The following is a 27,170-nucleotide window of genomic DNA, read 5'->3' as shown; positions in this document are numbered from 1 at the left end:
CCACATGGTAGTGACAGATTGTTTGAGCTGGAAGGAAAAGCCATTCGAAGCTAATTAAGCAGCCATTCCAAGCACTATTCGCAGGCGGGAGGCTGAGAGGCACAGGCATTTGTCAGCGCTCTACCCCTCGTGGGTTTGATTGACAACTTAGGTCTCGAACTGACAACCCGTGTCTCTCTTAGCCAATCAGATACACGCCAGTGCTCTGATTGGTCAGCAGTCGCAGAACGCGGAGCTGCGCCCCACGTGGGTCTGAGCAACACATGATAGGTTGGTTTTTTTTTCGGGCACAGACGTGGGCATGGAGGGTGTTGCTGAGCAGACAGCGTGAATCAAGTAATGAGGGCTGAATTCAAAGATTATGCTGTTAATTTGACTTACATTCAAAATCGGTAGCATAACTATACATTGGCGATGAGGGTCCCTCTCGCTTCACTGTGCTAGACGTCCTTGGAAATGATAAAACAGGATATTTGATGGATGTTTTGGCTCAAATCAGTCGATCAGCTGCTCACATATTATTTTACATCAGCGACGGATTCGCAGTGTACTGAAAACATGGCATTAAAACATTATTTATGAAACGTCAAAGCACGTATAATCAGATTTGATGCAACTACCCACTGCTTTTCGTTGAATCCGCAGTAGTCATGCTGATAAATAGGTGAATAGAAGCGCAACGGACAATTTCGCTTGTAATATGTATTTCTTAGGCTACAATCTATCTCTTTATATTTCAGTTGGTGGCCAGACTTTTAACAATCGTCGCTCATGTAAGTTGTTTGTCTACGGGGAAAGCAACCTATTTAGAGCCAAAATGGCGAACATGAGGTCAGATTTTTATTGGCCAATCAACACGCGGGGAACAGACGTGCCCCACGTGGGGATCCCGTGTTTAATTGGTCGGCGCGGTGAAGTCCTTTCCGAGCTTTGATTGGTCGCGTTGGCTTGTTCTCGCGGTAGTTGAGCCCGCGTGTCAGTGGGTAGTCTGTGTGTGGTACTGCGAGTGTTGGAGAAACTAGGCAAAGCGATTGCGAGCGGCTGGCACGTACGAGGCAAACTTTTCACAATCAGACATTTTTAAACAAACGAGCAAATAGGGATTGGGAGAATTCACCAACAGCGGGAATACTGCGAATTGTGTTCAAGCGAGAACCGAGTCTTAACTGAGGAAAACATTCTCGAAGCGATTGTTGGCGTTGCTTTTGTAGGGTTGGGATTGATTCCCAACCAGCGCCTAATACTGCTCGTATAAGGTCACGAGTGGAGGACTTCGACGTTTCCTCGGTGCAGGGAATTATTGCTGTATTTACATTCGTGGAAAGGGATTTTATGGAGACTAAAGGTAACGCAGAAGATAACTTTCAAAAGAATCCACTTGTAATCTAGACTGTTTATTTAGCTAATTCAACACACTTCGTGCTTTATTTTCTCCGTTCCTGTTTGTAATTTGCAAAGCTGCAATTGCCGTTTTTACTTCGAGGCTTGACATTGTGCTAAACGGAATAAGTGTGTAATCTTTGACCAATTTATCTAAGAATTGCTGTAAATTGTTGTGGGTTCTGTTGATTTGTCTTATCGGGTTAAATTCAAGCAAACAGCAGTCAGGTAATCTTGTTATTGCGAGAAGACTCATAAGCAGCTTGTTAGTCGCAGCTCGCAGCGCAGATGACAAGCAGCAAATGTGTGTTTGACTCGCTCTACACAACTATTCTGTGTTTACGGCACGCGCAGCTCAATGCTTGACTCTTATTGGAGATAATGAGCCAGCGCGCAATGTTTCTGTCTTGTTCCTTGGCTGTGTGTGAAGGATAAGGAAGTTAAATCTGGTATAAGGAGCGGGAGAAGCGGTGGACGGACTGGGCTTTGTTTGTCCGCGAGTGCAGGGAGGGGTGACCGACGGGCTCTCGCTCATCTACTCGGATTACTGAAGAGCGCCACATCCCTGGATCTTCACTTCAGAAAGGATACATTCAAGATGTATCCGCAGGGCCGGCATCCGGTGAGTAACATAAATTATATTGATACATTGTGTTCAGGCAGCTGCGCGCAAAAGCGCGTTTTCCTTCACCGTTGAGCACCATTGTGTCGCGTGACGTCTCCATCGCCCCGGTCCTTTATTTCTGCACAAACCAAACAAGGATGTACTCCTCTGGACGTCTGTTAATTTGCGTTTGAACAGTAGTACGTTTTCATTTCACTTTAAAGTGGAAAAACGTTTAGAAAAAATGAAAGGAGGGGAGTCAGCTGCTGGTTTTTCTCCGGGGCTGTTTAGACGCAGTGACCCGTCTGTGTCACGCCGACCCGCTGCTGAGTGTTGGAGGCACAAAACCACCGACAGGCCGAGCTCGAGGGAGCGTCTGGGCACTTCTGACAAACCGAAGTTCAGCTCCGATGAAATATCATTTCCCTGAAAATCGGGAAGCATGAAATGTGTTATTGACACCCGTGGTTATACCCATGACTTGCTCAAAAACACAGTGAAAGCAAAACCTGAGACCTATGAACTGCCGTAAAAGCAGTAATGGAGAAGGTCGTAGGTTGTTTTTGGTAATGGTGGTAGGAACTCAAAGGTACAATGACATGCTAAAAACTGTTGTTGGAGTAATCGCATACTGCATCAGTGGCCAGGTTGGATTATATTAGTAACATTAAGTTTATCCTTTGCAACATTTCACATTATTATTATTTTTTTTTCAGGCACCTCACCAGCCCGGTCAGCCAGGCTTCAAATTCACTGTAGCAGAATCTTGTGACAGGATCAAAGATGAATTCCAGTTCCTTCAAGCTCAGTACCACAGGTAAATATTGCGATGACTCATTTCACACTTGTTACTAGACTCTGAGGCGGCTCTGATGCTGATTTTATTCTGTTTAAATCTAATGCAGCATCAGTGCAACCTCAAACTTCACAGTTGTTGGATAGTCACTATAACATTGTACATAATATACCTGTGTGTGTGTGTTGTAACTGTAACTGTTTGTTTATAGTTTAATATTTGTATATGTAATTGTCCCTGCAAAAGTACATATGTCAAGTTGCTTGTGTATGTGACCGCATAGAGATCTTTAAGTGGCTTTGCTTTCCAGCAACACTAGAAACTCATTATAATGGGCTTTCTCTCTCCTTAAAGTCTTAAAGTGGAGTATGACAAACTGGCCAATGAGAAGACAGAGATGCAACGACATTATGTCATGGTAAGAGCAAGATGTGGTTTGTTTTCTATCCGATGTCTTCTATCTGTTGATCTTTTGTTCCTCTGAAAACATCAATAGGGTCACCAGCTAGCTATCTGAGCTGGTGTTTAGTATCCACTGCCCCTATTTATTGTGTGATAGCATTTGCATTGATTGCACTGGGGGATCAGTGTTGAGATTATAAAATCGTGGGTGTTTTTATTTGTTGTGAAATGCCTGGAGTCTGTTTTGGGCAGGGTGCTACTGCTTGTTCCATCCACTCTGACCCAAGGTGCTGAGTGTCTCTTCGTGTGAGAGAAAGGCAGACTTGCTCCGTTTAATCAGATTTGGATTTTTGGAACAAACTGCATTTAAGAGACCAGTCCATTGTAAATAATTTTTCAAGATTTAATAATAATTTTATGATGATAATGTGCAGTGAATGTTAACAACACATATCTTGTCACTTTATGAATTAAAAAAATCAACCAATGTATGCCTTTTATTCAGTGGAGGTGTGTGTAGTTGTTTTTGTCTTAGATTACATAGAGACCTGACCCACATGAAACATTATCAACCTTCAGGATGATTGCAGTCTCACTCAATATTGACCCTTGTGTGTGGTTCAGGAATTACACTAATATTAGTGTGGCTGAACGCCTCTTATTAGAAGTTCAGTGAGTGGAAACGGAATTCCATCAGGATGTGATGTAATAGTGCACAGGTTGAACAGTGTTAATCAAGCTTTACTCTCTCTTATCTTATTTGAACATGCAGCAGATATTGACTCAACATGCCGGCACCTTTGTTAAATATTATTTTTCGGAGGAATGCCGAATGGTAAAAAGTCCACTACTAGATAAACGGAATGAAATACACAGTCACGCTCCGAGAAAAAACGAATTATTTGCAGAAGTTGTTCAGATGATCATAGTCTGAACGGCTATTTTGAGTATAGAAAACCACTTTTCTCTTGAATTGACAGATGCCAATGATGGAACTGAAATGAAATTTTCAATGAAAATAAATGTTTCTTAGAGATGGAAGAACAGTGAGGAAAGGGGGAGTAAATAATAGTGGATGAGATGCTTATTTGTCAATCTTTGCATTGTTTATTTTTAAACCACAGTTCAGTAACTGGTATGAGAAGTGTGCTTTCATGAATGCTAGTAGTGAGTAAATGCCACTAAACAAATGTTGCCAGAGAGATTCATAAACAATGCTCTCTACTCCTATAATCAGGCAATTATCTGAGTCCTAGCTATGTGTTTTTTTTTCTTTCATGGGTGTTAAACTAGGAAATCAATTGGGTGCATAATAAAGGTGATACTCTTCACTACTGTAGTCAATAGCGTTACGCTATTGTGTGCTAAATGCATTTCTCTTTTCTTTTTTTTTCTTGCAGTACTATGAGATGTCCTATGGGCTGAACATTGAAATGCATAAACAGGTATGTGATCTTCTCGGACCCCATATTCTTTTCATTGTACATTGCGTGGGTTTTATTTGTTGGATTATTTTTATTTTACAAGACAAATTCTTCTGGTCAGAAAGATGATAATGGCATGGAAGGTTTCTTGCAGATATTACAATGGGTGCATGCACAAAATCATGCAAAAGTACAGTTTGTGTAGTGATGCGTATGATTAAATTGATTAGGTAGTTAGAGGCATAGTTATTAGTGCATGGTTGAATCTGGCTTTTGCAAGTCTGAATCCATTTCCCGATTCTGTTCCCTTTTTTTCTTTGTTTCCTATGCTGCCCCTATAAATAAAAGTGTCAGAAAGTGGTGTTTGCACACAACGGAACTAAAAATAAAAGGATAAGCAAGAGAAAGATAGAGGCCTGGTCTGAGAAAGGTCACTAGGTCAGCAGTGTCCAGCAGGAAATGTTATTTAACCTCTTTTAGTAATTGATGTGAATGGTTGGAAGCACAGGCAGTCCTAATTGTTGTCAGCCTGTGTTTTTTTTTTTCTGCAACTGATCGATTGGGGTTTCATAACCAAGTGAGGTTAAGAAATTGATGCATTTTAAAAGAGATACCAGGTGACACTCCCTTTTCCTCTATTTCTCTATTTCTCAATGTCATTAGTAGTGATATGATGTATAGTCATATGAGGAGGGCTCAGTTTGAAGAGGCCTTTTATGGTTCTCACCCTGAGGCCTCACAAGGTTAATGGTATCAGTGTTAGGGTGGTGAATTGTAACAGCATGCACAATCCATCAGCTACTCCGACTGTGTGTGTGTGTGTGTGTGCGCGCGCGCGCGTCTGGGCCACATCTTTCTCTCTCTCACAGACACTGCATTTTCTGAAAGGTTCTGTCAGGCACTTATCTCCAGCTGTGAGAGAGACAGAGAGAAAATGAAAAGGGAGGGAAGGGAAGGTACAGGGGCTTTGCGCAAACAGGTTAATCGACTGGCTTTTTTTTCAGAGCCTCTCTTTTGTTTATCAATAGGGCCCTGACTGAGTGGACTCAAACGCATGAATTATTCATTGGAGCATGGACTCCCTGCTCTCTGGAGTTAGTGATGACAGCAGTCTGATAACACATAGTCTGCCCTTCATGTAGTGCTTTTGGAAAGAAAGGAAAGAGAGGAAAATGCATTTAGGTGCCAGATTTGTCATGTGCTTTCAGGATCCACCAGATTCGAATTAGTGTTAAATAACCGTTTTATGTAAACACACTCGAGAGTTTGTAATGGTGTGAGGGTCAGCGCTAATCTTGCGGTACGTTAGAGCCTCAGGGCAGGATGATGAGTTTTATGGTCATGAGGGGAGGTCTGGCCGTGTGGGGGCAGGAAGTGGACGGCTGTGCTTGTCAATGTAGCCCTTTAATTACTGAGCCTCAGAGGCCCCTGATCTGCTGTCCCTCTGTGTTTTACACAGTTCCCTCTGTCTTCATTTTCTTCCCCATTTTGTCCTAAAGTGCTCACTGCTGAATGAATGCAGAACTATTGTGTGTGTGTGTGTGTTATCGTTGGTGTGGCCGTATTTGGTCAGTTCTTTGTGTGTGCATCCACTAAGCCAGATTCATTAAGTGAAGCTCAGTCTGTGGCCTTAGAGGGTGAAAGAGAACGAAGAGGGGGGTTGAGACTGGCAGCGGGGAGGGAACTTGTTCAGATGAATAATTTATTCAGGATTCCAGGAATTGTTTGCCAAGGTGATGATGGTCGATTTGATTCTGAGCCAAAGCAAACTTACTCGGAGCTCACTGCAGTCTCTCTTCAGAAGTGTTTGTGTACATGTGAGTGAGATGTCTAGTGGTGACAAAATGTGCCCGCATTATAATGGCAGGCCAGTTGATTCCTATCAGAATGCAGACAGGGTTATGTTATATTTTATTCTGACAGTTTATCTCTAGTTTAAAACCCACCATTTTTTTAGCATTTTTTTTTTATTTTTATTTATTTTGTTACATTTACTTTATTGCACCAATAATCCATTTTATATTTGCATAATGCCTGATATTAAGATCTGTAATTTTTTTTTTTTTTTTTTTTTTGTCTAGACAAAAACAAACTGTGAAATCAATTGCTTTAATAGTGAATTGGCATCACAACATTATAATATGTTGATATGCAATATTAGCTGAAAATGCATTTGTTTTAATTATTTAATGCTTTAAGAATTAACTTTAAGTAATCAAATGTAAGCCTATAGGAAATTTTAAGCTGCTTGCCACATTGCATTTTCATTGTTGAATATAGATATTGTTGTGTGTTTGTGTATAAAGTTTGGGTCACATCTGTCTCTCAGCTCTGTGCACTGAACCAGGTGGTCGTGTCTGTGTCCTTTGTGTCCGGCTTCAGCAGATGAATGCACAGAGAGACACAAACATCACTAAACAGTTCCAACAGGATTTGTGCTGCAAATGCAGCGAGGGCAAGACAGAGGCACCCTGTACAGACGGCTGCTGCTCAATGCAGCCTTTCAGCCTGAGGGAAGCCGAGGTTTAGAGGAGCCTGTGTCAGGCGAGAAGGAATGAACTCGAGTGTGTGAATGCCACTGAGTGCTTTGGTTTATTTGTTAACTTGTCTTGACTCTTATCCGTGAAGATGGCTTCATCTGTCATCAGAATGTATATGTTTGAGTGAGCATGTTAATGTAAGTTCAACTGTACAAACTCGCTCCCTACTTTCCCTCTATTTTGTGTGTAATTGTTCATTGAGTCACGGAGAGAGTGCAGTGGTCTGTGTGTGTGTTCATTTGTCAGTGAGTGGCTCTCCTTCAGTGTTCAGTTGTTTTGCAGCATATTTAATCCTCATCAGTGTCTCCCTGCACTCAGCTCGTACCCACAGCAACAGGTAAATGGCTTCTGGCGTGCCATTGACAGGGCTGTGTGTGAGAGCTCTTCACACGCTGCTTGACAGCACTGAGCACCTAGGATTGTGAAGCTGTGCAGAAAGCCTCTCTCTGCTGAAGGGCCTTGTTTTCACTCCCTGTGCCCTATTTTTTATTTTTTTATCAGCCTGTGTGGGAGCTGTTCTAGTAGCTCACGGCACGCCTCTGGAACTCTGCAATACTGCACTTCCTGTTCTTATCCCATGGTGCAGGGGTTTAATCTGAGGTTAATGTTGATTGTAGGTTTGTATAAAGTGATTCTGATTCAAGTCCTTTTGGCCTTTTTTTTATTTTTTATTTTTTTTTTTTTTTTTTTATGGAGTCTGTTAACGGTAAATCTCACAAAAGACGTCCAGGTCAGAAAAAAAGAAAGAAAAATATTATTTGCATTGTGGCAGTTTGATTACTATTTTATTCCCCTCTAAATATATTATTATTTGTTGTTTGGTAATTCCCTTAATTCTCTCTAAATTTATAAAAAACAAAAAATAATAATAATTATTATAATGGCAGTACAGTATTTGTTTTATAGCGGTTAAAATTTGAGGATAAAATGAGGATAATTAGAGGATAAAATGTGAGTTAGTGTTACAATGCAAAAAATATTAAAGCATTTTTGTAGTATCATGATGCAAAAACATTTGTTTTCATGAGATTAAACCTTGTATCTTATCTTCCCTAAAGTGTTTTATTTTTTATGGTTGTAAATGTATATATTTTACCACAAGCCACATTGTTTGATTCAAGCCGGCATCACAACAGGAAGCTGTTTAGCTAAAGCAGGTGCTTACTGCTCTCCGTATATAGATTCTGTGGTACATAGTGTGCGGTGTACTAACAAGTCGTATGCTGTATATCAGTGGGAAAGTCATTTCTGATAATTGCGGTGGAATATCTTCTCCTTTGGACAGTCACCAGGGTTTTTTGGCTCAGGCAAAAGGGTAGTGTGTCCCAGTCTTCTCTCTCTTAATACACACACACTTCAACTCACCCGTGAAAGAGAAGCCGTTAACCCCCCACTCCCTCCTCCATCTACCCCCTTTCATCCCACATTAATTTGCAGAGTTGATCTGATCGACAGGCCGAAAATTCAATTTAATGACCTGCCCCAGTGCGCGTAATATGATTTTACTGCCTGTTATGGTCAAGCAGAGCTCCAATTTACATAATGATCTGAGGGAGAGATAGGGGCGGACCGGTTGCTGTGGCAACCTCAGAGTGGCATAGGGAATGGAAGCCAAGGGGAGGGGGGGGGGGGGGGGGGTGAAGCAATGAGAAAAAAAGCTCACTTTACGCCTGGCGTATGAGAACAGGCAGTGTATTCATGTTCGAATATTTCTTCACTTTAATTAGATACCAACAGATTATGGTTGTTGTACGTGTTTGTTTTGCAAAGGAGTGTGTGTTTGTGTAGCAAATCTGGGCTGAGAGCATTAATAGCTCAGTGACTCTGAAGGGGTGTGGAGAGGGCTTAGATCCTTTGTTCACATCCCTAGAGACAGTTCATTACAGGTCAGAACTCATCCACTCTCACCCGCTCTAAAGAGAGACCGAATCCATCAGAGTGCCAGGGTCAGCACCCTCCCACAGGCACAGAGGTCACGCTGCCAAAAAATGAACGGAATGTGGCTTGCAGTGAAAGAGAGAAATTTCTCTCCTCCCTCACCTGCTGGGCCATCTGCTCCAACCTATAATCAATTTGTTCACCGCCCCATACTTCCTCTCCCCCCTCCCTCACACTCTCCTTTCCCTTCTCTCGTTTTCATTCTGAAGCGTTAGCATAGCTCATGATGAAATATAGCTCTTGGGGGCTTCAGGTAGCCGTGAGTAATGCAGGAGAACCAGAGCATGTTGGCTGATTACCCTGTCCGTCTCTCCATATCAATAAAAGTCATTTTGAATATTGCTGTAGGGCTCCGGTTCCTTGCCTCCTGCGCTGCTGGAATGGGAGCATGGGGAAAAATGGTAATTGCTCAGTATTGCCATCGTTAATCTCCCAGCACCAAATCAGCATTAGCATATTTCAGCATCTTAATGAAATAATCTGTCTGGGTAATGAGGGGGTGGGGGGATGGTTGAGGCCAGACGATGTCCCCCCCCACCACCCCTCCTTCCCTCTCTCCATCTCTTGGCCAGATGGGCACCGCAGGCCTTCTGCCCATCTTGGCCTGGCAGAGCTGTGAATTTGGCTAGATCTGTTTCAGTAGCAGTGTACTGGAGCACTATTTGGCTTTGTGAGCCACACACACACACCATATCAGTGCTCAAATCACCTCGTGTTCATTATACAGCGAGTCAGGCACATGGCAACATCAGCAAAGACAGACGTTTCTGAAGTTTTTACTTCATTAATCAGTAGTAGTTTTGGAGGTATCCCATCATGCCTCGTCTAGATGCACGGAGGCTTGATTAGAGCATTCAGCAATTTGAAAGAAAAGTAAGAGTGCTGGAGCGCATGCTGTCGTGAATTAAGTACATTTGAGTGATTAGAGAAGAGCTGACAACATTTAATAACCGTACTGTTTGTATGTCTCTGTTTTTCTATTTCAGACTGAGATTGCCAAACGGCTAAATGCGATTCTTGCTCAAATCATGCCTTTTTTGTCACAAGAGGTAAATATTTTAAATTTCTGCTCATAAAATAAGCCATCTTGGTGCCATTATTTCTGTTAGCCCATGCTAATTTTCAGCCTATTGATTTGTCTTTTCTCTTTCCTCCAGCACCAACAGCAGGTTGCGCAGGCTGTTGAACGTGCTAAGCAAGTGACAATGACAGAGTTGAATGCCATCATCGGGGTACGTGGACTTCCCAATCTGCCTCTCACCGTGTGTATACCCCTCTTTCTCCTTCATTTGACCAGGGCTAGGGACAAATCTGCACACATGCAGCTCTTTGTACTAATACATTCACGCCTGGCTCCTAAATGGCGATTGGATTTATAGAATATAGCAATAAAGATCAAATTAGCTCCTAAAGAAGGTAAACTAGCCTACTCCCACAGACGGGGTTTGGGTGATGTATCAGATATAATCCTCCATGTAAAACCTTCAATCCAACACCTATCACCTCAACCACTCTTAAACAGTCCGAGGGCAAATCCATGATTGCCAGAGATGTTTATACTTGTTCTAGGCGCAGATCAGGATTGTTGGTGTGTCTTAGTCCCATCAGTCTCTTGCTGCAGATTTGCCCTTTGCCCTTCATGGTCTGATTTTACTTTTTAATTTGTAATGCCATGTGTTTCCACCATGATGTTTGCTTTTTAATGCCATTGTTGTTTTTGTCTCTTCAGTGTGCGCCACGTGTGTTCATTTTTGTGTGTAGCGCTTGTCTCTTTGTGTTTCTGTTTGTAACCGAGCTTGAGAGGCATGTGGAGGAAAACATGTTTAGGCTTGTGTAGTTAAGCTCTTGTTTTGATCACACAAAGGAGAGAAGCCTAATTCTGTCAGGGTTGTCTGTGATGAGCCATGTTAAATACTTTAAAGAGCTTGTGTTAAGGAGTATTGAGAAGCTTCCTATTGAATTGGGCAACACAAACCTTACTTGAATTTAACCAGTTACTGTATTAGGCTAATTACACTGTGCCTAACCCCTGGTTATTTTCATTCTAAACTCCCCTTTTAACCCTGAGTAAAGGTGTGTTTCACATTTGTATTTTAGAAGTTCAAGTGGGGTTAGCAACGCTTTTTACCTGGAGTATGAAACTTTCCTCCAGAGCTGGGTTAGCATAATAAATTGTGGTGCCAATCTTGTGCTGTGTGAAAAGATGCAGTGTTAGAATGTAATGGCTAAATGCTTAGCAAGAGACAATCAATCACATACCTCATATTACCATTATGGAAACACTGCACAATGTATAAACAGCATTTGATTTGGAAAATTGTTTGGAAAACGTGATTTAGAGTTGGAAAAAAGAGTGTCATGCTTATCTTCATAGTGTTAATTTAGTATAGTCACCAAGACACAAGATGAGGATGCCGTTAAACATGTTGTGTGGTGTTTGTCCAGTCAATGACACAGACATCACATATAGGAACATTAACCTGGGGTGTAAGAATGTACTGTGTGAAACATCAGCATACGAGTACTCACATTTTAATCTTGGGTAAAGTATGAATAGTATGAAAGGGGAATCAATATAATCCAGGAATCTGTTTACCTCAGGTTTATAATGATACAGTTTTAACTGTTTCAAGTGTGAAGTATCAGGCAATGTATTTGATTCTAATCTAATAAGAGATAATTTTATGCTGTGTTTAATCTAAATTATGCATTTCTGTAGGTCAGTAGACGAAGAACAGAAGTGCCCTTACATCACAATTATGTATTCTTGATCTTTCTGTCCAGATATAGTGTGTAGTATTTGAAAGATTAAATTTGTATTGTCACTAGGGATGCACCGATACCACTTTTTCCAGGACTTGCCCAATACCGATACTTTTTTTTTGGTACTTGCCGATACCTACTACAGAGACTGATATTTTTTATTGCACTTGTACATTTTTTTTTTTTTTTAAATATTGGGTACAGAAACCAAAATAGTATGTATAATGTTATTTGTAATGTATAATGTTTAATGTTAATCAGACACCTTCAACCTTTCTCACATTATCACAGTTTATTCTCTATAATTTAGAAGATGGTAATAAAATATGTCAAGAACTCATAGTTAAAGTCTAATAAGTAACTAAAATCAAACTTTTATTGGATGTAAAAGTAGTTAATGTGGCGAGTGTGGCTATCCAACTTTGATTGGCCTGGGCTGGGCTCTTGGGTAGGAGGTCCTGAGCTGGGTCAGGACAGCCAGAGCCAGATATTGGAATTCAATTAAGGCAAATGAGCCAAGACTCTGACCCCTGTTTTCAAGGTAATTGCTTCCTCGAATCTGCCTGAATGCAACTGTCGATGGGGCTCCATCATTTAACAGCTAGCCATTCAGCAGAGCAGCTTGGCAAGAGGTGGGGGAGGCATGGGGGCAGGGCTTGTTGCTTCTGCTCACACATACACACACTTAGCAGTCACATGGTCATCATGATGGTGGATAAATAGATGTAGTCAGGCAGACACTTGCCGTATATTGCAGGAATTAACACACACACTCACACACATCCTCACAGGCTGGGGGGGGGGGGGGGGGGGGGGCAAGCTTTTTATTTGTTGGCTGGTTAGATGGCAGGAGATCAATCTGTGTGCCCTGATGGAGAGGGGGAGGGAGGGTCATTTAAGATTCACTGTTAATCAGGAGCCAGCAGTGTTTGGCACACACACACACAGAGAGAGAGAGAGAGATAGAAAGAGAGGAGAAAGATTGTGAAAGGAGAGAGAGACATTGAGAGAGGGAGTGATATCCACAGGGAGGGGTGGAGGCAAATAAGTGGGTTAGCAAGAGAAGAGAGGCGCCCACGAAAGCTTTAGTCTGCGGTACCACTGACCTGTTAAAGTGACAGTGCTGTACATGTCTGTGGCTTTGCTAATTTGCTAAGTTACAGCCGACAAGGTTTTAATGTTAATGATGCTGTAGCTGTGCCAAAAAACAACAACAGTAAACCAACAGTATGAGTAATGCATACACTTGGAGATAGATATTATATAATTTTTTTCTTTCCCCAAGTGTATGCTTTACTCATACGGTTTCTTTTTTTGGCATATTTATATATGCATGCTAGGGCTGTGAATGATCAAATCAACCACAAAGTAATATTAATAATAGTAATATTAGAGAAATCTTTTCTTTTATATAAAAAAAAAACACTTAAGCATCATTAATGAATTATTTAGCATTATTATATTTATTGTTATATTTTTTTTAATTGTAAACCGATTTAAACTAATGGAAAACTACAATTTAATATTTTTTCTCAAGTTGTGCAGCCCAAATACTTTTTTTTTTTAATGTAAACCTTAGGGGCATAGGTTTGCTGCTGGTTTACCTTTTGTTTAGATACAGAACACCAGATCCATTTTGCATGCTGTTTCTGTTCATTTGCATTTCAGATTTCACACTAGCAGCATAATGACTCAAAACATGACTGATAATTATAAAGGCGAACGTTTAGCCAGTTATATTTGTCACTACTATGCTATTAGAAGACTAGTAGGGATCATTGTTTCTTTCTAGGACGGTTAGGGTGTTCAGCACTGTGATTAGGTTAGAAACACACGCATTTAGATAGAAAAGCACCCTTCATTGCTGAAATAGTGTCGGTCAGCGTTCATGTGCCTGGGTGGATTTGTGAAGTAGTGATGTGTTATTCATGAGTGAGCACTGTGAGCATGTAATGACATGCTCATCTCTTTTCTCTCATCAGCAGCAGCCTCATGCTGTCTACCCTGCTCTGATGGTCAGTGCTAAAGACAGCCTCTGTGTGTTATATTTGGGTTTTTGAAGTGAAGTTGAGACCTCAATGTTCTTTAGACACTAATGCTTCTCCGTGTTATCTTGTGTGTGTGTGTGTGTGTGTTCTGCATTGTGCTTCCTTTAGTCATTAGTGTCAAAGCAACGGCTGTTTACTGGGAGAACAGTAGTGCTCGTTCACACAGGTTCATAAATTTATATTATATATTTGAGCCCTCTTTACATTGAGGTGACCACTGCAGGACTGCTGATACATCAATAAAATGTTTGATACATATTTTGATCGCTTAAAACAACTGAATGCATTAAATCTAAATGCGCTACATTTTGCATGAGAAAATGTTTTTATTTAAAGCTAAATCTTCTGCTTACAAAATCTTAACAACTATCTGTTCACAATTTATATAGATGAACTACTGTTCTTTTTGTTTGTTTGTCTCGTGTTCACAAAGACTGGATTAATTTGATAAAAATTTAATTTTTATTATTATTATTTTTATTAAAATAAAAATATTTTAATACAGTAGTTAATGGCAAAGCTAGATTTGTTTTTTTTGGTGTCACGTGGTCCTTCTGTAATCACTTTAATATGCTGATTTCTTGTCCAATTTAAAATTTTATTGAAATAACTTGAATTTATTTGAAATATATTTGTAACATGTATAAATGTCTTTACTGTCACTTTTGATCAGTTTTATGAAAAAACATATTGACCCCTACATTTTTTGAATGGTAGTGTATGTCAGTTTTTTTATTTGAAATAGAATTTTTAAAAAGTGCTAATATGGACTGGATTGGTTTTTGAGAGGGTTATTAGTTAAGTACTGATGTAGACAGACTTGGGGTTTTACAGTTATTACCAATATGGGCATGTCTATCTTCTGTAGATTTGGGAAGGTCTTGTGCATTGGATGTATGTGTCATAGGACAGTTAATCCAGCAAAATTGGTCTGGTGATAAATTCTATAATTGCTGTGTACAATTGTGGGAATTGAGGTATAAAATTATACAAGTCTGTGATTTGGATTCATATTAAATCTTTTCACATAAAAGAGATTAAAATATTTCCAAAATTAAAAAAGCCACTCAAATAAAAGCCTTTTATATGTATTTTATTTTTTAACAGACATTAAGCAATGACCAACATAATGAACAAGATAATCACACAGTGCAACACACATTTACCTGATTTCATCAGTTGCATTATTACATCTTCCTCTCTCAGCTGTAAACAGCCACTGCTTTGACGTCATGTGTTACAGGCTATTAATTTAACAGAAACATAGAATGGGCTGTGAGGTGACTGTAGTGGATGCCTTTCATTTGATGTTTACCTACATTTTGCTTAACTCACTTGACTGTGTGTGTGTGTGTGTGTGTGTGTGTATGTGTGTGTATATATATATATATATATATATATATATATATACACACTATAGTGAATGAATGTGTGTACATAATATTGACTCAGAAAACAAATACCAGAAAGCACCCTTATTTTAATATTGTTTCTTGATTGTATTGGATAGGAGTGTGTAAAAATTCAGTTTGAAGCTGATGTAACAAGTTTTTATGTATTTCTGATTTGTTACAAAAGATGCATGTTAAGTTGTGTAGTTTAAGAGCAGTGCATGTTTAGAAATCGGCAGAATGTGTCGGAGTGAGCTGTTCCTGCTGAGTTCAAGGAGGGCATGTCCTTGTGAAGGGTGTCCTGCTTTGATCCAGCCACTAATGGAGGTGTTAGGGTGCTAATGTTCCTCTCCATGCGTCCTGTGTGAGAGGGGCTTAACCAGTCACCTTTATTCAGTGTGTGCTGTTCATATCCCTTTTCCCTCTGACCCACTTGATGTATATGTGTGTGTTGACAGCAGCAGCAGCTCCAGGCTCAACACCTTTCTCATGCTGCTCACGGACCCCCAGTCCAGCTGCCCCCTCACCCCTCGGGGCTGCAGCCCCCAGGCATCCCTTCAGTCACGGGCTCAGGCTCAGGTCTGCTGGCGCTGGGAGCTCTGGGCAGCCAGGCGCACCTGCCAGTCAAAGACGAGAAGAACCATCATGACCTGGAGCACAGAGGTAATGCATGTGTGCACTGAAGAGAAAACAAAAACAAATTTTCTGAAGCGCTACGCTCATGCTTTGGTAAGAAAATAAATGTAAATACTGACTTGTTTTTCTTTATCTGTTTCTTTAACGACTTCATCATTCTCCCATGGATAAAGAGCGGGAATCTAGCACAGTGAGTTCTGTCATTTTCTGATTTTCCATGTCTTTCTCTACTTGCTTTTTTATGCAGAACTTCAGTTTCAGTCTGTTCCTTACACATAACTACTGTATGGGTTCATTTAGAAGTTTGCATCGTTTTTCTTGGTGTACACACACCACAATGGTGTTAGATGCTGCACTGCCATCTGTCAAAGTGGATCAGCATAATTGTCTCTTAAATTTTATGTAAATTACACTGATCTTAAGGAGTTTTAGAGAGAAGGCTCTACAAACCATTTCCCTTACTTGTCCAAACCCCCCCCAAAAAACTGCTTTGGGCATCATGTTTCTCCATTTCACATCTCTCACAAATAACTCCTGTTGTGTTCCACAAACTTCAAACTGTTTGAAGTGACATGAAGTAAATTGTGGCAGAATTAAAAAAATTTGTTGAACTATTCCTGGCGTTTGATGAAGAGGGGAGTCATCGGCACGTTAACAGCGTGAGGAGAGAAGAGCAGGCAGCATTAGGGCACACTAATAAAAGAAAAGGGAGGGGAGCCTGCTGTATAATCCTACTTTTAATCCAGGTAAAAAAATGCACAAAAGCACAGGCCAGGGATTAGCAGTGCTATAATTTCATCACAATTAAAAAAGACTTTGACTCTCTATCTTAGAGGATTTGTCCTTACCCACTCTTCATGTCTGCGGCTCCTGGCTCAGATAAACTCGACTCATTCAATCATATCTCATTGCCGCCTCCTTTGTTTCTCCTTGTGCCTCTTTTCTTCAGTTTTGTTAACTGCTCTTTCGCTGATTCCTTTGGCTCTTTGTCTCCACGGCTCTCGTTCTGTCCATATCTCTTGTCATGTTTATTTGCAGTCTTCTTATAACAACTTAGTCTCCCCATCTCTCAAATGCTGGATTGCCCCATTTCACCTCTTAAACTGGATATGCAGAGAGGTTTGAGTTGGCAATAGAGTTTGTGTGTGTTGAATGGGCAGCAGTGTGAATGGGTGCAGTCATGCCTGCAGAAATCAGACTCTGCTGCTGATTAGTGCTTCGTGCAGCAGAGGCCGTCCTGCTCTCTGCCCGCTAGGACTTCCTGTTGTCACGGGGTCATCTGATAGCACTGCTCTGACTTTGCTTGAGTCACGTTATGCCTGTCTTAAAAGGTCAGCCTATTAAACTCGCAGCTGAGACGCACACATACACGCTCCCCTGTCAGCCTGAGAGAGCAGTCTAGGTCTGTTTATTACTTTTGGATTAGCAGAAGAAGGGGGTGGGGAGAGAAATAGGTTGCTTAGTGCTGACAAAAGCAACACTGAGATTGTTGTAGAGTGTTTGTGAGTGGGGTTTAAGCTGCCAGGATTCCTTTATGTCGCCTCCAGGAGAGTGTGGAGTTCCTTCTGCCTGGAGATCACTTCCTTTGGCCCAGCCACATCCTCCTTTTCATCCATTTCTCCTACTCTCTCTTCATGAATAGAGGTTTGTCAGTCAGCCCGAGAGTGTGGGATTGGCACAGAGATCATGCACTGGCAGTGCCACACTTTCTGGCCCAGAGATGGTGCCCGCCTGCCCTGCCATGCTCACAGAGGGAGCGTCACTCAGCCACTGCCACTCTTGGTGCATTTTGGGCTATGTAGCTCCAGCTGCCCTTTTTATTATTACTATTATTATTATTATTATTATTATTATTATTATTATATAAGAATTGGTGTTATTGGAATGGAGGCTCCAGGTTTGTTTTTTTTTTTTTTTTTTCACAATGTCAAATTTTGATTATTGCAATTTATAACATTATTATTATTATTATATAAGAATTGGTGTTATTGGAATGGAGGCTCCAGGTTTTTTTTTTTTTTTTTCACAATGTCAAATTTTGATTATTGCAATTTATAACATTAAACAAAATATTACTATTGTAACTCACTGTAAAATAACAAATAATTTTATTTTACAGAAGAACTGTAAAATTACAATACTAACTATTGTGGCCATCTTCATTTATGTTTAAAGTATTGGTTGGTATTTGTATTTTTAAATATACATAAGTGACCCAAACTCATAGCTCACGCAAAGATGTAGTTTGTGGGATTCAGCATTTACTGTGTACAAGCCACTTTGAGAGAAAGCCAAAAGCCAAGCCAAGCCACTTGCTGCTTGCTTGCTGAATGCCTCCCTCCAAAACACACTGCGCATATATTTATTTTTAATTCAATCACAGCGTTTACAGTTTGATAATCACTCTAAGCCATATTGTTATTTCACTTTTATTTCAATTAATTGTGTGGCTCTACAGGTGGTTTTGGCAGTGGGCCGAGGAGTAAAAGAGGCATACATGGACTGACTCCCTCTTTTAAGGCCCAGTCGTTGTGGTGAAAGGGTGGTATTTGCTGTGTTTTAGTCTGCGTGGGCATGTGTAGGAGGGTAGGAAAGCAAGCTGTCATCCGCCTGGTTAACTCTCGGGGTGAGGGGCCGTTTATTTTGGCCTGGTGTTTGCGTTTCACTGTGTTATTCTTTCTCTCCCCCCTCGGTGCCGCAGGGATCAGTTTTCTCTTGACCCTGCTGTCCAGTTTGGCGCATTGGCATTGTTTAATGCTCCGTGCAGGGTGCCCAGGGCTGCGAGGTTAGCCCAGAATGTTTGAAGTGTGGTGTGGTCAGGCTGGTTTAGAGGCCTCACTCTTCAGGGATAGTTTGCTCAGCTGTCCCGCCTGCTTTGCTTCACGGGGCCTGGGCTTGCTTCCTTGGCAAGCCCCACGCTCTCTCCTTTTCTCCATGCCAGGGACAACGGGGTGATCTAACAGGGCCTGGGGCTTAACCCCCTCACTTCTCCATGTTTACCTTGTACGAGCGAGGAATTTACACACATGGCATGTTCAAAGCCACCGGTGGCCCCATGTGGCCTCTGATATGTGAATTTGTGCTGCTGAGAGTCTGGTCCATCATGAGCATAACCGGCTGTCTGCAGCTAATGAGCTGAACCTAAATGTCTTATGATATTTTTAAGGGAGACGCTCTTACATGCAGTGTTTGTTTGAAATGTAATAAACCCATAAATGTAAATGTATGAATGCTACAGGATATCTGAGAGGTTCTGTCAGTTTGGGTTTCACAAGATGACACCTTTTGAGGGAGGATCCTGAATTCTTGATTTGAATTAAGTGCAAAATGTTTATATTCATTATGCATTATATTATTATGGAAATATAGCGTTGTTTCAGGGTAACATTAAGTGTTTGTATAGTCACCAAGTGCAAAGTGGTATGTTTTTATTTGTGATTTTGTGCTGATCAACTTTTTATTTCTTTGTCTAAGCAGAATAATTCAGTATCACCATCAGACAGCCTGAGGGCCAGTGACAAACACAGAGGCTCGTCTGAATACAGTCTGGACCCGAAGAAACGCAGAGTGGAGGAGAAGGAAAACATGAGCCGATATGTACGATATTTATAATACAGCCCCACATACAGAAATCAGTTGTTTTAATTGGACATTCTGTTCAATTAATGTTTAAAAGATTAAATTTAAGTGAATCTAAATGTAAATATAGAGGAAATTATTTTGCACTGTTAAATATTTAATAATTACAGATCTCTGAATGATGCGATACTGATATATTGTGCATCCCTAATTAGGTAATGTTCTTTTTGCTTTTAAAAACATTTTCTGCTGTTCAAAAGTATTAGCAAGGTTAATCATAAGTGTCAATAAATACTTTTACATTGTTGGACAATATTTCTATTTAGTTCTTTTGTGCTTGCTTTCTGTCCAATAGTCCTAAAAACATTTTGAAATAGAAAGCGGTTATATTATTGTCTTTACTGTATATTTAATCAAATAAATGCAGTCTTTGAGCATAAGAGACTTGGGAGAAAAACTCTAAACTCTTACTGACCCCAAACATTTGAATGGTAGTGTATATTATGGTGTTTGTGTGTGTGTTTGTATGTAACGGTCTATACATGCTAGAAATGTATGATTGTTCATACTGCCAACTTTTACAGCCAGCTGTGTTTTAGCCAAAAAAAATTCTCATATCTTTTTTTGTTATTTTTTAGAAATCCATTATTTATTGGATCACACTGGTATTTAACTGTTGTTTATACCCTACAGGACAGTGATGGTGACAAAAGTGATGATCTGGTCGTTGATGTGTCCAACGAGGTAAAAACTAGTTTATCGGTTTCCCATTTCTGGTTGGAGAACTGCTACTCTTTCGTATGTGACATTCCTGTTTCCCACTGTAGGATCCAGCCACTCCAAGGGCCAGCCCGTCTCACTCTCCCCCTGAGAATGGACTTGACAAGGCCAGAGCGCTGAAGAAAGATGCCCCCAACAGCCCGGCTTCTGTTGCCTCCTCTGGGAGCACCCCCTCCTCAAAAGTGAAGGACCACCCACATGTAAGTGTTAAGGAATAGAAGATTGGCATTTATGTTGTCAAGTCTTTGAACATTTGCAAAACCCTCCTCCTCTCCTCAGCTTTATTGCTGCAGTGTAAATGTCAGATTGAAGCATAACATGAATACATCAGCTACTGTCAGACAAACAGCGGCTTAGCCGCTAGCCTTGGCTAATATCTCAATGCGCTTAGCTAGCCTCAGAGGGGAAGAGGAGAGAAGAGAGAGTGATTTAAAGATGAGTGAGAGGATGAAGTCTCGGGGAAGGGTTCAGTCTGAAGTTTAGCTTTATCCTCCTCCTCTATAATGAGCTGTCAGTGTTTGACTGGATTAGTGCAAGGGAGCTCTCTGGATTTTGAGCATTTGGGGTATGTAGCTTTAGCTCAGTTAATTCCATCTCTGTTCCTTCATCTTTCAGAACGACAAGTCCTCCACCCCAGGTTTAAAGTCCAACACCCCCACCCCACGCAACGATGTTCCCACCCCAGGAACCAGCAACACCCCTGGGCTCAGGCCCATTCCCGGAAAACCACCAGGCATGGAAGCGCTGAGTAAGTAGTAAATGTGCACTTTTAAACCTATCCATTCATTAAGCATTCACATTTATTTAAACTTTTTGGCCATATTTTTGAGCATTGGACAACTTTTCGAAACCAGCCACCTGAGCTGGTAATGCTGTGTGGCTAATCTGAAGCCAAAGAAAAAATGATGGGGCTATGCTAACCAGTCAAACCTGTAAGTGTATGCATGCATTCATAGCTTTTCAACTTTGGCTTTGTTTCTTCATATATTCCCAGCAGCACCTGCTCTACGTACACCATTGTCGATTGCGGCGCCATATGGGGCTCCATTCGCCATGATGGGTCACCATCCAGAGATGAACGGCTCATTGACCAATCCGGGTGTTTACCCTGGCCTTCACATCTCTCCTCAGATGAGTGCCGCAGCCGCTGCTGCCTATGGACGATCAACTATGGTTAGACACCTTGTCTTTATTTTTTTTGATTGCATATACATTCCTAAAGGTTTGCAGAACCTTGTTGTCCTGTTCCAGTTTTCTTTTTTTCTCTGTCTCACACATACACACTTCCTTTTCCTCTAATCATCTAGAATGGCCTTTAGCGGCTCTCTTCCATAACTTTACATGCATACCCTTTTTGGATAGCATTCTGGTTAAATATTACTTTTTGCATTTGTACTGCATTTGTTCTGCATCTCTGTGTTTGCGCTAATGGCATGGGAAGTAACACTTGGATGGGGGGGCTTTAATAATGATTTGAGGGGAGATATAAAACTTGAACACAAGCTAAACTAGAATATTAACAGTATTTACAATATGACAATAGAGCTGATACAGGGAAAAATTTGACTTTAAAATCAGTTTTGGTTGGTTTTGCAGCTTTAATGCTAAGATACTAAGATGTCTGTGTGTTGTAGGCGGGCTTTGATCCTCATCCCCACATGCGTGCCCCTGGTCTGCCAACAAGTCTGACCTCTATACCTGGAGGGAAACCGTAAGTGCTGTTATTGAGCTCAAACTATGCATAATATGCTACTGTTAGAATACTTTTTTTTAATTAGTTTTTTGAAAGAAATGAATACATTAAACAAAGATGCATTCAGTTGATCAAAAGTGACATTTATGATCTAAGAAAAGATCATTCCAATTCTTTTATCCCATTCTTTTATGTGCTGATAAATAGGGCCTACTCCTTCCACGTTAGCGCAGATGGCCAGATGCAACCAGTACCTTTTCCTCCAGATGCTCTGATTGGACCAGGCATTCCCCGTCATGCTCGTCAGATCAACACACTCAGCCACGGTGAGGTGGTGTGTGCCGTAACCATCAGCAACCCCACGCGGCACGTCTATACTGGTGGCAAAGGCTGCGTGAAGATCTGGGATATCAGTCAGCCCGGCAGCAAGAGCCCTGTCTCACAACTCGACTGTCTGGTAAAAATTCATGTTGTCTAATCAGTTCACACATGACCAGAATTATCTTTTCTGAAGTACAATTTCACTGTTTATAATTTTTTTACATGTTAGTTTGTAATCTTTATCCTCCCTTTAATCCCCATGCTAAATAAAGAACCAATCTTCAGGCTATGTATAGTTATTGTAGGGGAAAATACCATGATGGCTCTCCATTATCCCCCTCAGTCTGTTACATGCTTTTTTTGTGTGTGCATGTCCCAGTGCAAGCTCAATAGTGCAGAAAGCAGTGTATTTGATGAGCTGTTCGGCCATTATAAAGTGATTTAATTTGTCTGAAAGCCTGAACTTATTGATCTCCCCCAGGAACAGGTCTAGAATTCTCCTGCTAATTTGAAAAAGTGCTTCATCCTGGTGCTGCAACTCAAAACCCTTAAAAGCTTTTTCCTACCCACTTACCTTTCTGTGCCCTCTTATCGGCCGACTCTCCTCCTCGATTAACCTTGATAAACACAGGTTAGACAGGATTTAGAGAGGCAGAGCAAATAACAGGGATCTGAACAGCTGCTTTTCAGCCCTACCATTTAGATTGGTTCACCTCTTCAGCCTAATTATTGAGGGGCTGGAGAGGGAAATATTCTTTTGTACATATTCTTGTAAAACTTTTTTTTTTTTTATATCCTCTTTTAATGCATTATTCCGAAAATTTCTGTCTCTCAACATGTGCTCTCTCTCTCTCTTCAGAACAGGGATAACTATATCCGTTCCTGTAAGCTGCTTCCGGATGGCCGCACTTTGATCGTTGGAGGGGAAGCCAGCACTCTGACCATATGGGATTTGGCCTCTCAGACTCCCCGTATCAAAGCCGAGCTCACCTCTTCTGCCCCGGCCTGCTATGCGCTGGCGATCAGCCCTGATGCCAAGGTCTGCTTCTCCTGCTGCAGTGATGGAAATATTGCTGTCTGGGACCTTCATAACCAAACCCTTGTCAGGTAGGAAGCATGCTAGATGATGGCTGCATGAAATAGTGTTTCTTTGAGGATAGAGATGCATTAAACAGCGATGTGTATATGTCTTGTCTATGTATGTAGGCAGTTCCAGGGCCACACAGATGGTGCAAGTTGTATAGACATTTCCCATGATGGCACCAAACTCTGGACAGGTGGACTGGACAACACCGTACGGTCCTGGGACCTGAGAGAGGGACGACAGCTCCAGCAGCATGACTTTACTTCACAGGTAAATGTTACACACACAAAAATCATATATAAACCTTGTGTAATATATAATATCATTGGGAAATATTATTGCAATTTAAAATAAGCCTTTTTTTAATTGATTTATTTTAAAATGTAATTTATTGCTGTGATGACAGCTGAATTACTCCAGTCTTCAGTGTCACGTGATCCTTCAAAAATCATTTTATAATATGCTGATTTGGTTCTTATGCTGAACCATGCTGAATAAGTGTGTTAATTTTGAGGGGAATATGTATGTGTATACATTGCACTGTAACACTACATTTAAAAAATTTCTTGACTTATTTTAATGAATTCTGTACTCTTCCATTTCTGATTATGTATTGAAAGTCCAAATCCATGTTTATGCATTAATTGTCTATGCACTTTTCGATCAGTTTGTGATGGGCTTTGTGCTTTTGTGCTCTCATCTAGATCTTCTCTCTGGGCTACTGTCCGACGGGCGAGTGGCTGGCTGTGGGAATGGAGAGCAGTAATGTGGAGGTGCTTCATCACACCAAGCCTGACAAGTACCAGCTGCACCTGCATGAGAGCTGTGTCCTCTCCCTCAAATTTGCCTACTGTGGTAAGACACTGTTACTTCACCTTATATGTAGTGTATCTTGCACCTGAGAATAAGTGGGTGGAAAACATTAGACTTGCTGTAAAATATATCTGAGACATGACATGGGAAAACAATTGCATGGAGTCTTACTTTAGTATTCAGTGGTGTTTTTCCATTTTAGTGGGCCAGGTTGCACTTTGTACCACCCCCAGCACTCTCTCTCTCTTTCTCTTAATGGCCCACTCTACTTCCAAATAAGTCGAGCTGTAGTGAATCAAGTCATTTAGATCAACCTTGACTCTGTACCCATTAGTGCATGTGTGTTTGTTCCATTTCCTAAAGGTAAATGGTTTGTGAGCACTGGGAAGGACAATCTCTTGAATGCTTGGAGGACTCCCTATGGTGCCAGCATTTTCCAGGTACGTCGATCAATACCTCATTCCCTCCCCTTGCTACAGACCGTAATACAGTGGGGATGTATGTGTGTTTGTGTGATTTGTAGTATGAGATTCATAGATTCTCTATTTTCAGGCTTTCTTCTGGGACTTTTATTCCTGTTGTTATGGGGTGTTTGAGTGATGTCTTTTACAATAGGCCATTTACAATGCATAAAATGACATCTTTGTTGACAAACATTTTGCAAGTTTAAAAGCTTAGCGCTTAGTTTGAGTAACTGAAGGTGTCATTCTGAATGGCCTTGTTAAAAAATGGACATCATTAAAAAAACAAACAGTCTGAAGTGTCAGTGGAGCAGCTACAGTTTTCAATCAGTATTTGTTAAAGTTTCAAACTATTACATTGTTTTAATCCATAACCCTAATGTTTTAAATATATATATGATCAAATCTAAAATAACAGAAATAAAATGACTAAAACTTAAATGAAAAATAAAGCTGAAGGGAAATGTATAAATAAACCATTTTACTCAGTCAACTGCTACTCCACTCCAGGTTTGTCATATTGTTTGCTCTCTGTTTACTGGTGAGCGTTTGCTTGGCAATATTTGTGCTTGGTTTTTTTGGAGAGAAAAGTTATAAGCAGCATTTCAATTCTATATGAAATGATAATTTAGTCTACTATTGTGACATACAGGCAATATTGCCTGAATTAAATAATTTAAAACATCTTTCACCTTCCCACTCTTGCATTTACCATCTGCATGACATAATAATCTATTAATACTGTTTAACATGAGGGGAATTCTTGCTGACATTCAATTAGGGGTCGTTTACACGACAACTTTTTCAGCCCAAAACGTGAAACTTTTTATGCGTTTTGCCTATTTGTTTACACAACAACAGCGTTTTGGGGTCTGAAAACATCCCTATATATAAGCATATTTTTGAAAACGGCACCGTTATCGCTTCCATGTAAACACCCAATACTGGAATCTTTGAAAAACAGCAGGTACTATTTACTAACAAGGTGACAGTGCCAGCTGCATTTTTGGCTGTTTTCGCGGATATGTGTAAATGCAAATGTTTTGAAAACATTGTCGTGTAAACATGAAACTTTTTAAAAACGCAAGGGAACATTTTCAGTTTTTGACTACATTGTCGTGTAACCATAGCCTTAAAGGATGGCCATTAAATTGTTTGAGCGATTTAAGTCTCCCTGCTTCAGGCAAAAATCACACAACTCTGCACTGCTCACATACGTTGCCAATTGTCAACACACCTACTTGCCTCTCAGAGTGGCTTAAATGCTTCAGTTAATATTTAGAAGGGAGTGATGTTGACATGCTGCTCTGTGGTTTATGATGTCACTGACCCTTTGTTTGATCATGTCAGCTAATCGTTTTCCTGCTTTCCTCCCTCCACAGTCCAAGGAGTCGTCTTCTGTCCTGAGCTGTGACATCTCAGCTGATGATAAGTACATTGTGACAGGATCTGGAGACAAGAAGGCCACCGTGTATGAAGTGATCTACTAAATTCACTGCTTCGCCAGATTTAAAGACCTATGTATGGAGTTTCTGATTGGGCCTCATATTTAATGGATTCAAGGGATCACTCCTCCACTTTTTCCTCTTTTATAGTAGGAACCCAGGTTAGGAACTGGTTTGGGATCAGTTCCCAGATGTTTTTATTTTTTGCGCACCTGGATTCTTACAGCAGTGGAGCAGTCCTCTACAGATCCAAGCAGAAACATGTTAAACTGTCCCGAGGACTTCCTGACGGCACTAATGTAGTAATTATTGTCTTGCCTTTGCTTTCAGTCTGCTCATGGGATTGTGTGTGCCTATTCCTTCCATAGTCCCCCCCCCCCCCCACCCACCTTCTTTCCTTCATTTTAACAAAAAGTGAACGATCTGTGATGTAATATGAAGCAGTGCTTCAGTTTTGGTCTCCTGCTCCCTGGACAATTTGTTAAAAAGTGTATATATGGAGTAATAAAGAACTTTTATAAATATATAATTATATATATTTCCATGTCCTGATATACTTGTGATGGGTTTCTTTGTCCTCATGTCCTTAATGCTTGATGAATGTAGATTAGAACACACTTTTTAATTTTGATTTTTGTAAGTACACTCTCTGGGCTGGCCATTTGCTAAAAGGCTCTTGTGGAAAACCCCTTCCTGATCTTAGTAATTCTTTTGTTTGCTTTTTGAGCCTATGTGCTGTTCATGGAAATGGGATCAGACTGGAATCCTGCGGAAGTCACAATACGACGGAAACAGCCCAGAGGAGAGTGAGGAGATGTTTGTAAATTGACAGCGATATTAAACTTGGAGAATGACTAACTGTTCTACTTTTCTGTGCCCTTTACATTGTGTGGCGTCTTGTTGGAAAGAGGAATTCAGATAATGAAGTGTGATTGTAACATGCTGACTTGGCGTGGATCGCACATTGCAATGAGTAACTTGCCAACTGATCCCATAAGCGGCCCCACTATAGTTTGCTGTTGTTGAAATGGGATATGACTCACCTCAGTGATTGACAGCTTGCTTTTGCTGT

The 27,170-nt window shown here is 40.7% G+C and overlaps 1 protein-coding gene across 21 annotated transcripts; it reads left to right on the top strand.

Moving 5' to 3' along the window:
* Window positions 1–316: 316 nt before the first annotated feature.
* LOC132121371 (transducin-like enhancer protein 3-B) lies at window positions 317–26,960 on the top strand. Of its 21 annotated transcripts, none has more exons than XM_059530708.1 (22): window positions 317–336; window positions 1,811–2,002; window positions 2,701–2,801; window positions 3,135–3,198; window positions 4,583–4,627; window positions 10,071–10,133; window positions 10,242–10,346; window positions 13,830–13,862; window positions 15,745–15,949; window positions 16,096–16,112; window positions 19,397–19,519; window positions 20,195–20,245; window positions 20,329–20,481; window positions 20,897–21,029; window positions 21,276–21,454; window positions 21,916–21,992; window positions 22,182–22,431; window positions 23,155–23,402; window positions 23,502–23,649; window positions 24,084–24,234; window positions 24,556–24,632; window positions 26,036–26,960. In XM_059530708.1, the coding sequence occupies exons 2-22, from the start codon at window positions 1,979–1,981 to the stop codon at window positions 26,141–26,143; spliced, it is 2,355 nt and encodes a 784-aa protein (XP_059386691.1). In that variant the 5' UTR covers window positions 317–336; window positions 1,811–1,978; the 3' UTR covers window positions 26,144–26,960. The 21 variants fall into 21 exon arrangements, with proteins under 21 accessions (XP_059386691.1, XP_059386708.1, XP_059386763.1 ...); XM_059530725.1 differs by lacking the exon at window positions 317–336 and adding an exon at window positions 945–1,345 and having other exon boundaries at window positions 21,279–21,454; XM_059530780.1 differs by lacking the exon at window positions 317–336 and adding an exon at window positions 947–1,345 and having other exon boundaries at window positions 10,242–10,316; window positions 13,833–13,862.
* Window positions 26,961–27,170: the final 210 nt, after the last annotated feature.

Source organism: Carassius carassius, chromosome 3 (assembly GCF_963082965.1).
Source record: "Carassius carassius chromosome 3, fCarCar2.1, whole genome shotgun sequence".
In the NCBI taxonomy this organism is placed as follows: domain Eukaryota; kingdom Metazoa; phylum Chordata; class Actinopteri; order Cypriniformes; family Cyprinidae; genus Carassius; species Carassius carassius.
The sequence above is the reverse complement of the archived record's forward strand: the minus strand, read 5'-3'. Positions and strand labels throughout refer to the sequence as shown.